This window comes from Nanorana parkeri, unplaced genomic scaffold, assembly GCF_000935625.1.
Source record: "Nanorana parkeri isolate BGI_ZX_2015 unplaced genomic scaffold, ASM93562v1 scaffold1505, whole genome shotgun sequence".
NCBI lineage: Eukaryota > Metazoa > Chordata > Amphibia > Anura > Dicroglossidae > Nanorana > Nanorana parkeri.
This window is the reverse complement of record NW_017307773.1, coordinates 105,084-120,838: the sequence shown is the minus strand read 5'-3', so window position 1 is coordinate 120,838 and position 15,755 is coordinate 105,084. Positions and strand designations below refer to the sequence as shown.

Below are 15,755 nucleotides of genomic sequence, written 5' to 3'. Positions count from 1 at the left end.
GATCGCCTATATGTGAAACACCCGGTAACGGGTGTGTGCATTTAGCGGGTCTTTTCTGCCCGTGCGTGCCCGCTAGGGGGCGCGCGCGAGCAGAAAAAAATTGCCGTCTGGAGACGGCAACCCGCAGATGCTGCAGTGCCGTCCGTCCGTTTTTTTACTACGGGCGGACGGCAAGAGGTTAAAGTGTGCAGGAAAAAAAAAGGTTATACACGTCCCTAAAAAACAAATGTACAAATGGTTTTCGGTGGTGAAGTAGTAATAGGGATATTGTCAACGTAACCAACGCATACTGGCGCTGGTAAGTCTGGTCTGGGGTTCAGCGAGCTCTGGTCATGAAAGGGTTTCGATGTATGATACAACATTTCCAAGCTCCAGGAATAGGAAGTGAGTTTGATGATGTCATTATAATGACTTTCATAGATACCGACCCGAGACCTTGACCCCGAATAATCCGGACAGATAAATAATAGTTTCTTTGGCTGCCATATTTCTCAGCATGACTCCAGCTGGATGTAACTACAGGGCTGCTGAAATAAACGGGTAAAAAGATTTGCCAGAAGGTGAACAGCAAAGAGGACCTGTCTCTTTGTAAAATGATGATGATGGACATTAGACACTCTATTAGAACTCAGCGCAGGGATGGTGGGAGCCCCTCATAATGGGCACAGCAGGTTATAGACCCGGGAACTCAGTGCAGGGAGGGTGGGAGCTCCTCATAATGGGCACAGCAGGTTATAGACCCGGGAACTCAGTGCAGGGAGGGTGGGAGCTCCTCATAATGGGCACAGCAGGTTATAGACCCGGGAACTCAGTGCAGGGAGGGTGGGAGCTCCTCATAATGGGCACAGCAGGTTATAGACCCGGGAACTCAGTGCAGGGAGGGTGGGAGCTCCTCATAATGGGCACAGCAGGTTATAGACCCGGGAACTCAGTGCAGGGAGGGTGGGAGCTCCTCATAATGGGCACAGCAGGTTATAGACCCGGGAACTCAGTGCAGGGAGGGTGGGAGCTCCTCATAATGGGCACAGCAGGTTATAGACCCGGGAACTCAGTGCAGGGAGGGTGGGAGCTCCTCATAATGGGCACAGCAGGTTATAGACCCGGGAACTCAGTGCAGGGAGGGTGGGAGCTCCTCATAATGGGCACAGCAGGTTATAGACCCGGGAACTCAGTGCAGGGAGGGTGGGAGCTCCTCATAATGGGCACAGCAGGTTATAGACCCGGGAACTCAGTGCAGGGAGGGTGGGAGCTCCTCATAATGGGCACAGCAGGTTATAGACCCGGGAACTCAGTGCAGGGAGGGTGGGAGCTCCTCATAATGGGCACAGCAGGTTATAGACCCGGGAACTCAGTGCAGGGAGGGTGGGAGCTCCTCATAATGGGCACAGCAGGTTATAGACCCGGGAACTCAGTGCAGGGAGGGTGGGAGCTCCTCATAATGGGCACAGCAGGTTATAGACCCGGGAACTCAGTGCAGGGAGGGTGGGAGCTCCTCATAATGGGCACAGCAGGTTATAGACCCGGGAACTCAGTGCAGGGAGGGTGGGAGCTCCTCATAATGGGCACAGCAGGTTATAGACCCGGGAACTCAGTGCAGGGAGGGTGGGAGCTCCTCATAATGGGCACAGCAGGTTATAGACCCGGGAACTCAGTGCAGGGAGGGTGGGAGCTCCTCATAATGGGCACAGCAGGTTATAGACCCGGGAACTCAGTGCAGGGAGGGTGGGAGCTCCTCATAATGGGCACAGCAGGTTATAGACCCGGGAACTCAGTGCAGGGAGGGTGGGAGCTCCTCATAATGGGCACAGCAGGTTATAGACCCGGGAACTCAGTGCAGGGAGGGTGGGAGCTCCTCATAATGGGCACAGCAGGTTATAGACCCGGGAACTCAGTGCAGGGAGGGTGGGAGCTCCTCATAATGGGCACAGCAGGTTATAGACCCGGGAACTCAGTGCAGGGAGGGTGGGAGCTCCTCATAATGGGCACAGCAGGTTATAGACCCGGGAACTCAGTGCAGGGAGGGTGGGAGCTCCTCATAATGGGCACAGCAGGTTATAGACCCGGGAACTCAGTGCAGGGAGGGTGGGAGCTCCTCATAATGGGCACAGCAGGTTATAGACCCGGGAACTCAGTGCAGGGAGGGTGGGAGCTCCTCATAATGGGCACAGCAGGTTATAGACCCGGGAACTCAGTGCAGGGAGGGTGGGAGCTCCTCATAATGGGCACAGCAGGTTATAGACCCGGGAACTCAGTGCAGGGAGGGTGGGAGCTCCTCATAATGGGCACAGCAGGTTATAGACCCGGGAACTCAGTGCAGGGAGGGTGGGAGCTCCTCATAATGGGCACAGCAGGTTATAGACCCGGGAACTCAGTGCAGGGAGGGTGGGAGCTCCTCATAATGGGCACAGCAGGTTATAGACCCGGGAACTCAGTGCAGGGAGGGTGGGAGCTCCTCATAATGGGCACAGCAGGTTATAGACCCGGGAACTCAGTGCAGGGAGGGTGGGAGCTCCTCATAATGGGCACAGCAGGTTATAGACCCGGGAACTCAGTGCAGGGAGGGTGGGAGCTCCTCATAATGGGCACAGCAGGTTATAGACCCGGGAACCCAGCACAGAGATGGTGGGAGCCCATCATAATGGGCACAGCAGGTTATAGACCCGGGAACTCAGTGCAGGGATGGTGGGAGCTCCTCATAATGGGCACAGCAGGTGCATAGACCCGGGAACTCAGCTCAGGGATGGTTGGAGCCCCTCATAATGGGCACAGCAGGTTATAGACCCGGGAACTCAGCGCAGGGATGGTGGGAGCCCATCATAATGGGCACAGCAAATGTGCAGAGCATGGATAAGACACGGACAAGACATGGATAGCATGGGTAACACATGGATAAAGCACAGATAAAACATGGACAGAACAGAAAACAGACAGGACATAGAGAGAATACACATCGGACATGGACACGACATGGATAACACATGTATAAACCACAGATAGAATATAGACAGAATATAAAACAGACAGGACATGTATATGACATGAAAAGAAGGACAGAACGGACATGGACAGAACATGGATAAGACACAGATAGGACTCAGGCAGGACAGGGACAGGACATGGACAGGACACAGGAAGCACACAGATAAGATATGGACAGGTCACAGATAGGACATGGACAGAACACGGATAGGACATGGACAGAACACGGATAGGACATGGACAGGACACGGACAGGACACGGACAGGACACAGATAGGACACGAACAGGTCACAGATAGGACACGGACAGGACAGGACATGGATAGGACATGGACAGGTCACAGATAGGACATGGACAGGACACGGATAGGACATGGACAGGACATGGATAGGACATGGACAGGACATGGACAGGACACGGATAGGACATGGACAGGTCACAGATAGGACATGGACAGGACATGGACAGGACACGGATAGTTACATAGTATTTGAGGTTGAATAAAGACATTAGTCCATCAAGTCCAACCTATTAGGATCTCATTCTAGGAGTACCTGTACCCCTGTATATTACGGTCCCTTAAGAAATCGTCCAAAAGTTTCTTGAACAATTCCACATTATTTGCTGAAATCACCGCCTGTGGCAGTGAGTTCCAGACCAAGGATAGGACATGGACAGGACATGGATAGGACATGGATAGGACATGGACAGGACACGGATAGGACATGGACAGGACACTGATAGGACATGGACAGGACACGGATAGGACATGGACAGGACATGGACAGGTCACAGATAGGACATGGACAGGTCACAGATAGGACATGGACAGGTCACAGATAGGACATGGACAGGACACGGACAGGACACGGACAGGTCACAGATAGGACATCGAAAGGTCACAGATAGGACATGGACATGGATAGGACATGGACAGGACACGGATAGGACAGGGGGAAAGTGTCTGTGAGGGGAGGAATAGAAGGACATAGGTACCCGGCCAGCTTGTTCCTCCAGCAGGGATGGACGGCTGTGTGAGTGAGCGGAGGGAATTCTGCGACATAGAACCAGATAAGAGTAAAGAGAAGCCGTCACCTCACCCCGTTCCCAGGTCCCGGCACCGCAGAGCCGCGCCGCGGAGTCCTTCCATCACACGTCCCGGATAGAAGTGACAGTTGTGGGAACGCGGCGATCACACGGTGACGGGACATCAAACAACAAGCACAGGACTGGAGCGTCTGACGTGATTTGTGCCCGTCACCTGCTTCCTCTTTTGCGCTGGGACGGTGACATGTTTATCACAACTTATATTTTATAGACTCATTTATGAATCTCCGGACAGAGGGAAGTGCAGTAAATCTCCCCCCATCCCCCCACACCTGTACACGGGGGACACCCTACCTGTATGTACCATGTATGAGCCTCCATGGGGGCCCCACGCTGTGTTCTCACTGCCTCAGGAACTTTCATTTTTGGGAATTCTCCTCTTACTGACATTGTGTATGTCAGACAGTGCAGCCTGCACCAATGCTGAACGACTGCTGAGATAACAGCATATGCCGCCCAGACAATGCAATGCCTGCTATCAGTGTGAGCACATTATTATAGGCTGGTACTGAGGGGTAGGAACAGTAAAGTACAGTCACTGTGGAACACAGCAAGAAGGACACAGGGCTGCCGCATACAACTTCCAAACTCCATATTCATTATAATTACAAACTGTACAATGCAGGGAGGGGGGGGGGAATCAAACATTAATATCCCTGAGAGGATTATTTACATGAAAGTGGACTTTGCCTAGGCTGAGATGATGTCATCAGTCTACTGCAGGCAGGAGGAAGCATTTCCTCAGTCTCCCCTCCCCCCAATGATCAGACTGTAACTTTGTAGCAAATCACAAGGTGAGGGGCTGATCTGTGTCAGACAGTAAAGCAGACAAACGCATCCTGATCCAAGGGGGTCACCACTGAAATGCAGCACTGTTGTAGGCGTCATCACCACAGACTTCTGCAGCATGTACATGGGATCCAGCCGTCCATCCGTCCCTGAGATCTCAGCATCCTCGGACAGATGTGATGATACATCCTACAGGCAGCGCCAGGAGCGTGGGATGTCGTGCGTGCGTTTTCACAGAACACAGTGGGGGAAATGTATCCAAACCGGAGCAGATTTGCACGGCAACCAATCAGCTTCTTTGTCTCATTTTCAAATCTTACCTGAGCAAACAAAAGAGAGAAGCTGATTGGTTGCCATAGGCAACTGCTCCAGTTTTGATGAATTCCCCCCAAAGAGTGTCACTGTGCAGACAGCACTATATACAATGTAACAGCACGACACTGATGTACATGGGGCGGAACTACGAATCATGGTGGCGTCCACCGCCACAAAATGTGCCATTGGTCTTAAAGGGGAATGTCACCCTTATCTATGAAATGACAACAAAGACAACTTTAGAAATGTTCAGTGATGACACACACTTCTATTTCCGGCTTTGTATTCTTTACATTCCTTATTTCTCTTTTCTTCCCCAGTCTTCTGACCGCGGCCATTTTTACTCAGGGCAGATTATTATATCTCCCTTTACTTCCTGGAACTCTGGCACATGTGACTAGGACATGTGACCATGCACATCATCTCAGGGGAGGAAAATGCCTTTCCCTGAGATCGCCTGAGATTACAGATGAGATTTCCCAGCAATGCTCTGCTGATGTAACCTTCCCAGGATGCAACGCTCTGCTGATGTAACCTTCCCAGAATGCAACGCTCTGCTGATGTAACCTTCCCAGAATGCAACCCTCGGACACAGAGAGGAAAATCTCTGGACTTTATGACCCAATCAGACGTTGGATCCGCGGAGTTCAGAGGCGGCTTAACGCTGCTGCATTCTGCGCTATGGCTGCACATAAACTGCGCACAGTCAGAAGCTCCGCCCCTGCATGTAAAATGTCTGCTTCCAGGGCTGGCCAGGGGTTGTATCGTCATGTAACTGCTGGGATGTACATGTGAACATTGGCAGCTCAGTACACATATGACAGCCGCTGCCACTTCTCGTCACGTCTGTCACCCGCTGGCTGGCCGTATGAAAGGGGCATTGGTCATACGGGGTGACAGCGGATGAAGCTGTAATCAGCAGTGGAGGAGTACAAAACATCCAGCAATACATTTCTATTGACTTCCATACACAGCACAGGGCCAAAGCCATAACTATGTGTGATGGGGCCCCATAATAAACCTGTTAGGGGCCCCAGCCTATCTAATCTCAGTCTCCACAGCAATTCTCCTCCACAATGACTTCATATCAATCACATCAATTGTTTCCAAACTATTCATACCCGGCATTCTGGATGAGGGGAGTGTCCTATCAGTGTCATCCAATCATATAGGGACACCCAATCACACGGGGACACCCAATCATACCGGAACACCCAAACACACGGGGACACCCAAACACACGGGGACACCCAAACACACGGGGACACCCAATCACACGGGGACACCCAATCACACGGGGACACCCAATCACATGGGGTCCAATCCACCATCTCCTCTCAGGTCTATGGATGCCGGCAGAAATCTCCGGCTCACAGATTCCGGGACAAATACCAATAGTTACAAAAGGAATCTCCTGACTCCGCCCCCTCCATACTATAAACATGAACGCTCTGATGGACGGAGCACACATCACTTCCTGTTATAGGGTGACAACGATGTCTCCCCATTGCCTTCCTGCGTTGTCACCCTGTCACATGGGATTCTGATGAAGGTTTTTTCACCACATTACACAGACACAGTCCACCGTTGTCACCATCAGGAAACGCAATAGAAATGACAATTGATTATTGTAGGCGGAGCAAACGGAATGTCACCCGGTTCAGGTATACAGATGGAGGTAGACAGATGTCCTCCATGTTTCGTAGTCTGGGAGCGGATAGGGGGCGGGGCTGATTGCTCTGTCCGGCCAATGGGAGCCTCGCATACTATCACCTGGAAGGTGAATGGATTACATATCACTGAGAACCTCAGCCGGGCCTCCAGACATGACAGGTCCCCTTACAGGTAAGAAAATGAGGAGAGAGTGGCCCCGGCAGGAGCAAGCGCAGAACTCTTCTGGGAAGGACGGGGCCACGTGGCCCCTGGTAATAAAAGCCTCCTGTCTCCAGGCGGCCATTGAGAACCCATCTGGCATCCTCACTGACGTCAGCCGGCAGAAAAACAACAAGGAAAGTCGCCGAGACACAAATGAGAAAATCCGCGCTGCAACCCCCGTCCATGTCCTCACGGCACCAATGGAGGGCATTAAAGTGGTAAAGGTGACTTTAATCCGATATTCACCGGTGGAGAATCAATCACTGCCATTTAAAACACATGCACCAGAAAGATTTACCTGCCGTGAATGGGGACATTCACCCAACACTCTCCAGTGGTGAATCAATCACCGGTAGAAAATGTGGCACCCAACATTCACCAGTGGTAAATCTTTTGTCCAACATTCGCCTGTGGTGAATGTGACATGAACCAGTGGTGACTCATTCAGCCAACATTCACAGTGGTGAATCACTCAACAAGTTACATTATTTGCCGTACATTCACCTGGGGTGAATCATTGACCCAACACTCATGTGGTAAATGCGACATTAACCCAACATTCATCGTGGTGAATCATTGGGAAGGACTGTTGGGCAACTCTGGTCCTCCGGCTGTGGTAAAGCTACAACTCCCAGCATGCTCTCTGCGAGTCATGTCTGTGGCTGTCAGAGCCTTGCAATGCCTCATGGGACTTGTGGACATGAGACACTCACCCCAACATTCACCGGTGGTGAATCATTCACCCAAGATATACTGGTGGTGTATCATTGGGCATTACAGGGCAGGGCAACTTGGGTCCTCCAGCTGTGGTGAAACTAGAAATCCCATCATGAGCATGAAACACTCACCCAACATTCACCTGTGATGAATGTGACATTCACCCAAAATTCACCGGTGGTGAATCATTCACCAAAATAATGGATGAGATGAGAGTTTACTGATCGGGCTTATTAACACTTTGTTTCCTTTATATTCTAACATGTGACTGGCCCGCATCACCCTACAATCCCCTCCCCCTCCCGGGCCAACCCCACCCCCAATTCCAAAATTGACCAGCAATATAAAAACCTTTTGCACACATCACAAATTATGGCAGACCCGTGATTGGTTGGTGGAGCGAGGGGGGTGTGGCCACCATAGAGCAGATGTGGCTGTATATGGTTGGACATTAACTGACTGCTCCAGCACCCGGCGAAGGGAGAAATGGATGGTCAGCCCTGAGATCCCGATCTCTCTCTGATGGAACGAACACCTTCAGTGGCCGGTGATGAGGGCCGGTGATGAGGGTCGGTGATGAGGGTCGGTTACGGTTGCTGACCTTTCGGGATGGTTGCATCCTAGCAGACACAAGGAATCCGCTGCGACTGTCATCCTCACCTCACGACTGAGCCGGAGCACGGCCCGGACACGAGGGGTTAATGTAATCCCACACAAATCCCGCTCTTCATCCGCAGGATCCACAAGCAGCTTAGGCTCCACTACCCACAATGCACCGCACCCGACCCATCACTCCACTACCCACAATGCACCGCGCCCGACCCATCGCTCCACTACCCACAATGCACCGCGCCCGACCCATCGCTACACTACCCACAATGCACCGCGCCCGACCCATCGCTACACTACCCACAATGCACCGCGCCCGACCCATCGCTACACTACCCACACTGCACCGCGCCCGACCCATCGCTACACTACCCACACTGCACCGCGCCCGACCCATCGCTACACTACCCACACTGCACCGCGCCCGACCCATCGCTACACTACCCACACTGCACCGCACCCGACCCATCGCTACACTACCCACACTGCACCGCGCCCGACCCATCGCTACACTACCCACAATGCACCGCACCCGACCCATCGCTCCACTACCCACACTGCACCGCGCCCGACCCATCGCTACACTACCCACACTGCACCACGCCCGACCCATCGCTCCATTACCCAGAAGGCACGGCGCCCGACCCATCACTGTCAGTCCAGCCAGTGTGATTACCTGCAAGCTGTCCTTATACTAGCTTAGCACACACCGGCTGAAATCAGGTGTCAGGCTGAGAAGTAGGAGTGGGGGTAGATTGGTGGGCTCAGAGAGGTGTGTCACTGGTGTGAGATGTTACGATTAGCCCAAAGAGAGCGCAGTGGGTGGGGTGGTGACATGTCATCTGAAAGGGGCAGCAGGCTGCGAAAAGTGGTGTCACCCATGCAGTGACACCTCGGATGTCAGATTTTCCAGCATCCTGGCCAGTTCCTACAAGAGCTATTATACCATTGTGCTGTCGTGGACTCGGCTGAACCATGTGTTGACACCATGGCCCATTTCACCGGGGACATTCACCAAATATTTCACTGGTGGTGCAATGATTTACTGGGCAGCCAATCAGAATTCTTGTTTCACTTATCTATGAAACCTGATTGGTTGATGAAGGAACAGCTCCGAATGCGTACTGGTTTTCCTCTCTGCCTTGTGACAACATGACAGCGTGATGTCACTGACACATATTAGCCAATCAGAATATCTTATGAATGAAAACGGAGGGACGCCCACAGGAGGAGAGGACATACAAACTCCAGAAATCTCCAAAATGGCAATTCAATGTCCCGGCTTCCTGTATGAAGGTGACGGCTGCCAGAGTCATCGGAAGGAGGACTAGAGGAGGACTGCACCACCAGAGAGCAGAGGAGGACTGCACCACCAGAGAGCAGAGGAGGACGGCACCACCAGAGAGCAGAGGAGGACGGCACCCCCAGAGAGCAGAGGAGGACGGCACCCCCAGAGAGCAGAGGAGGACGGCACCCCCAGAGAGCAGAGGAGGACGGCACCCCCAGAGAGCAGAGGAGGACGGCACCCCCAGAGAGCAGAGGAGGACGGCACCCCCAGAGAGCAGAGGAGGACGGCACCCCCAGAGAGCAGAGGAGGACGGCACCCCCAGAGAGCAGAGGAGGACGGCACCCCCAGAGAGCAGAGGAGGACGGCACCCCCAGAGAGCAGAGGAGGACGGCACCCCCAGAGAGCAGAGGAGGACGGCACCCCCAGAGAGCAGAGGAGGACGGCACCCCCAGAGAGCAGAGGAGGACGGCACCCCCAGAGAGCAGAGGAGGACGGCACCCCCAGAGAGCAGAGGAGGACGGCACCCCCAGAGAGCAGAGGAGGACGGCACCCCCAGAGAGCAGAGGAGGACGGCACCCCCAGAGAGCAGAGGAGGACGGCACCCCCAGAGAGCAGAGGAGGACGGCACCCCCAGAGAGCAGAGGAGGACGGCACCCCCAGAGAGCAGAGGAGGACGGCACCCCCAGAGAGCAGAGGAGGACGGCACCCCCAGAGAGCAGAGGAGGACGGCACCCCCAGAGAGCAGAGGAGGACGGCACCCCCAGAGAGCAGAGGAGGACGGCACCCCCAGAGAGCAGAGGAGGACGGCACCCCCAGAGAGCAGAGGAGGACGGCACCCCCAGAGAGCAGAGGAGGACGGCACCCCCAGAGAGCAGAGGAGGACGGCACCCCCAGAGAGCAGAGGAGGACGGCACCCCCAGAGAGCAGAGGAGGACGGCACCCCCAGAGAGCAGAGGAGGACGGCACCCCCAGAGAGCAGAGGAGGACGGCACCCCCAGAGAGCAGAGGAGGACGGCACCCCCAGAGAGCAGAGGAGGACGGCACCCCCAGAGAGCAGAGGAGGACGGCACCCCCAGAGAGCAGAGGAGGACGGCACCCCCAGAGAGCAGAGGAGGACGGCACCCCCAGAGAGCAGAGGAGGACGGCACCCCCAGAGAGCAGAGGAGGACGGCACCCCCAGAGAGCAGAGGAGGACGGCACCCCCAGAGAGCAGAGGAGGACGGCACCCCCAGAGAGCAGAGGAGGACGGCACCCCCAGAGAGCAGAGGAGGACGGCACCCCCAGAGAGCAGAGGAGGACGGCACCCCCAGAGAGCAGAGGAGGACGGCACCCCCAGAGAGCAGAGGAGGACGGCACCCCCAGAGAGCAGAGGAGGACGGCACCCCCAGAGAGCAGAGGAGGACGGCACCCCCAGAGAGCAGAGGAGGACGGCACCCCCAGAGAGCAGAGGAGGACGGCACCCCCAGAGAGCAGAGGAGGACGGCACCCCCAGAGAGCAGAGGAGGACGGCACCCCCAGAGAGCAGAGGAGGACGGCACCCCCAGAGAGCAGAGGAGGACGGCACCCCCAGAGAGCAGAGGAGGACGGCACCCCCAGAGAGCAGAGGAGGACGGCACCCCCAGAGAGCAGAGGAGGACGGCACCCCCAGAGAGCAGAGGAGGACGGCACCCCCAGAGAGCAGAGGAGGACGGCACCCCCAGAGAGCAGAGGAGGACGGCACCCCCAGAGAGCAGAGGAGGACGGCACCCCCAGAGAGCAGAGGAGGACGGCACCCCCAGAGAGCAGAGGAGGACGGCACCCCCAGAGAGCAGAGGAGGACTGCACCACCAGAGAGCAAAAGGCGGACTGCACCACCAGAGAGCAAAAGGAGGACTGCACCACCAGAGAGCAAAAGGAGGACTGCACCACCAGAGAGCAAAAGGAGGACTGCACCACCAGAGAGCAAAAGGAGGACTGCACCACCAGAGAGCAAAAGGCGGATTGCACCACCAGAGAGTAAAGGAGGACGGCACCACCAGAGAGCAAAGGAGGACTGCACCACCAGAGAGCAAAGGAGGACTGCACCACCAGAGAGCAAAAGGCGGACTGCACCACCAGAGAGTAAAGGAGGACGGCACCACCAGAGAGCAAAGGAGGACTATACCACTAGAGGATTAAAGGAGGACTGCACCACCAGAGAGCAAAGGAGGACTATACCACTAGAGGATTAAAGGAGGACTGCACCACCAGAAGGGTAAAGAAGGATGGCACTACCAGAGAGTTAAAAGGAGGACTGCACTACTATTTAGAAAATGTACAAACAGAATAAGAAGTTGGGGCTTTATAGGTGTAATAATCTGATTGATATTGTAAATGTCATTTTATGATGAATGAATAAATGTTCTGGTTTTATTCTGAAGTTATCTATGAATACAATATAAAGTCCTCATGTCCTATTCTGCTTGTACATTCTGCTCCGGGATGTGGTGTACCATGGAGGACAGAGGTCACATATCTATAGAGCTACTAGAGAGCAACGAAGGACTGCACTACAAGAGAACTGAAGTAGGACTGCACTTCATAAGGGGTAAGAAAGGACAGAACTACCAAAGGAATAAAGTAGGAGCACAGGGCGGGAGGAGTAAAGTAGGAGCACAGGGCGGGAGGAGTAAAGTAGGAGCACAGGGCGGGAGGAGTAAAGTAGGAGCACAGGGCTGGTGGAGTAAAGTAGGAGCACAGGACGGGAGGAGTAAAGTAGGAGCACAGGACGGGAGGAGTAAAGTAGGAGCACAGGACGGGAGGAATAAAGTAGGAGCACTGGACGGGAGGAATAAAGTAGGAGCACAGGACCGGAGGAATAAAGTAGGAGCACAGGACGGGAGGAGTAAAGTAGGAGCACAGGACAGGAGGAGTAAAGTAGGAGCACAGGACAGGAGGAGTAAAGTAGGAGCACAGGACAGGAGGAGTAAAGTAGGAGCACAGGACAGGAGGAGTAAAGTAGGAGCACAGGACAGGAGGAGTAAAGTAGGAGCACAGGACAGGAGGAGTAAAGTAGGAGCACAGGACAGGAGGAGTAAAGTAGGAGCACAGGACAGGAGGAGTAAAGTAGGAGCACAGGACAGGAGGAGTAAAGTAGGAGCACAGGACAGGAGGAGTAAAGTAGGAGCACAGGACAGGAGGAGTAAAGTAGGAGCACAGGACAGGAGGAGTAAAGTAGGAGCACAGGACAGGAGGAGTAAAGTAGGAGCACAGGACAGGAGGAGTAAAGTAGGAGCACAGGACAGGAGGAGTAAAGTAGGAGCACAGGACAGGAGGAGTAAAGTAGGAGCACAGGACAGGAGGAGTAAAGTAGGAGCACAGGACAGGAGGAGTAAAGTAGGAGCACAGGACAGGAGGAGTAAAGTAGGAGCACAGGACAGGAGGAGTAAAGTAGGAGCACAGGACAGGAGGAGTAAAGTAGGAGCACAGGACAGGAGGAGTAAAGTAGGAGCACAGGACAGGAGGAGTAAAGTAGGAGCACAGGACAGGAGGAGTAAAGTAGGAGCACAGGACAGGAGGAGTAAAGTAGGAGCACAGGACAGGAGGAGTAAAGTAGGAGCACAGGACAGGAGGAGTAAAGTAGGAGCACAGGACAGGAGGAGTAAAGTAGGAGCACAGGACAGGAGGAGTAAAGTAGGAGCACAGGACAGGAGGAGTAAAGTAGGAGCACAGGACAGGAGGAGTAAAGTAGGAGCACAGGACAGGAGGAGTAAAGTAGGAGCACAGGACAGGAGGAGTAAAGTAGGAGCACAGGACAGGAGGAGTAAAGTAGGAGCACAGGACAGGAGGAGTAAAGTAGGAGCACAGGACAGGAGGAGTAAAGTAGGAGCACAGGACAGGAGGAGTAAAGTAGGAGCACAGGACAGGAGGAGTAAAGTAGGAGCACAGGACAGGAGGAGTAAAGTAGGAGCACAGGACAGGAGGAGTAAAGTAGGAGCACAGGACAGGAGGAGTAAAGTAGGAGCACAGGACAGGAGGAGTAAAGTAGGAGCACAGGACAGGAGGAGTAAAGTAGGAGCACAGGACAGGAGGAGTAAAGTAGGAGCACAGGACAGGAGGAGTAAAGTAGGAGCACAGGACAGGAGGAGTAAAGTAGGAGCACAGGACAGGAGGAGTAAAGTAGGAGCACAGGACAGGAGGAGTAAAGTAGGAGCACAGGACAGGAGGAGTAAAGTAGGAGCACAGGACGGGAGGAGTAAAGTAGGAGCACTGGACGGGAGGAGTAAAGTAGGAGCACAAGACGGGAGGAGTAAAGTAGGAGCACAGGACAGGAGGAGTAAAGTAGGAGCACAGGATGGGAGGAGTAAAGTAGGAACACAGGATGGGAGGAGTAAAGTATAAGCACAGGACGGGAGGAGTAAAGTATAAGCACAGGACGGGAGGAGTAAAGTATAAGCACAGGACGGGAGGAATAAAGTAGGAGCACAGGACCAAAGGAATAAAGTAGGAGCACAGGACGGGAGGAATAAAGTAGGAGCACAGGACCAAAGGAATAAAGTAGGAGCACAGGAAGGGAGGAATAAAGTAGGAGCACAGGACGGGAGGAATAAAGTAGGAGCACAGGACCTTCACGTGGACACTTTTCCTTACAGACAAATGTCGGAGTGCTGGGAATAAATTCCTGAAAACAGATAAAATAACAATATTCTGGGTGTCTGTCAGGAGAAATATTTATGCAGATAAAGGGGTCCTGACAAAGGGAAGTCTCTGGATAGAAAATGTCACCCTCCCGGGGTACTCACACACCACGAATACTAACAACAGAGTAATCACCTTCACACTCAAATTATAGTTACCCCATCAGTAAAATCTCATAGAACCTTCCCCATATAAATGTCATTACAAAAATCCTAAATCTGCAGCTTTCCTTAAAATAATCATGAAAGCCACTTCCTGCTATAGGGAGGCAACGCTCTGTCACCCTTTCCCAATCGTGCTCCTGCGTTGTCAAAAGAGCCCAGTGCGACACACATTCCACAGACATGGTCCGCTGTTGTCACCATCAGGAAACCCGCTCTGCCATGCAGTCATCGGTGGGGTGGATATACACAGGAAGTGGCTGCAGTGGATCAGCAGCACTGAGATTATTATTATTATACAGGATTTATATAGCACCAATAGTTTGTGCAGCGCTTTACAATATAAGGAAGACATTCCAATCACAATACAATTCCTGACAAGATGGTAAGGAGGGCCCTGCCCCTGAGGGCTTACAATCTAAAAGATGGAACAAAAGGAGGAAAACAAAGGATTTTATATAAAAAAATGACAATTATTTATGATACACATTTGGTTTATACACATAAACTTTTGTTATTATTATTATTATTCTCTTGTTTGTTCAATTGAAATCACTTGAAACATAATTGCTGAATGACAGCCTAAAGTTTTGTCAGCTCTGTGATGTCATCCTGAAGGGGGGGGGTGGGGGGGGGATATCCCAGCCCGGGAAACTTTCAGATTTTCCCCGATCCCGAAGACGGCAACCTGATAAATAATCAATATCATTACACCCTCATTTATTGTGCAATTGTCTATTGATTATTTTATGACCTGGCCGGCGTAAAACCTTATGAAGGAGAATCGTAGTGCAAACAATAAGTAAAGAGCACCCCCCCCGCCCCGCCGACACACACACCCCAGTTGATCCAGAAAATAATCCCACCGCTACAAACATCCACCAGCGGAGGACAAGATCTCGCCGGGATAATATTCCCCTCCGATCCCCGGAGCCGATCCCTCTACCTGATCCACAAACGGGAAAGTCTCCCTCCTCCTCTTGAGGTGTCGCGCGGTCCTCCAGCTCATCCTGAACGGCGTTGGCGTGACGATTCAGCCCTCTGGAATCATGGGTCTTCCAGGTCCGCGGCGACCTTCCCCCGGATCCACCGAGGAGCAGAGGGACCTCAAACGGAGCGCCAGCGAACCTCCGGTGATTCAGTCGCGGCTCGGAGTAAGTGGACAGCACAGGAAGTATTTAATCTTAAAATACCGGTTGCTTAGGAACGGGAGGGTAAAGTGCACGCAACCTCTGTCCTGAAGAGCAGCAGACGGCCT

The 15,755-nt window shown here is 53.3% G+C and overlaps 1 protein-coding gene across 2 annotated transcripts in view; it reads right to left on the bottom strand.

Moving 5' to 3' along the window:
- PDE3A (phosphodiesterase 3A) overlaps positions 1 to 15,536 on the bottom strand; it is a 55,871-nt gene extending 40,335 nt beyond the window's left edge. For both annotated transcript variants that reach the window (XM_018570327.1, XM_018570326.1), the window contains exon 1: positions 15,444 to 15,536. In XM_018570327.1, the coding sequence (XP_018425829.1) occupies positions 15,444 to 15,506 (63 nt within the window). In that variant the 5' untranslated portion in view covers positions 15,507 to 15,536. The remainder of the gene's footprint in view (positions 1 to 15,443) is intronic.
- Between the last annotated feature and the right edge of the window lie 219 nt (positions 15,537 to 15,755).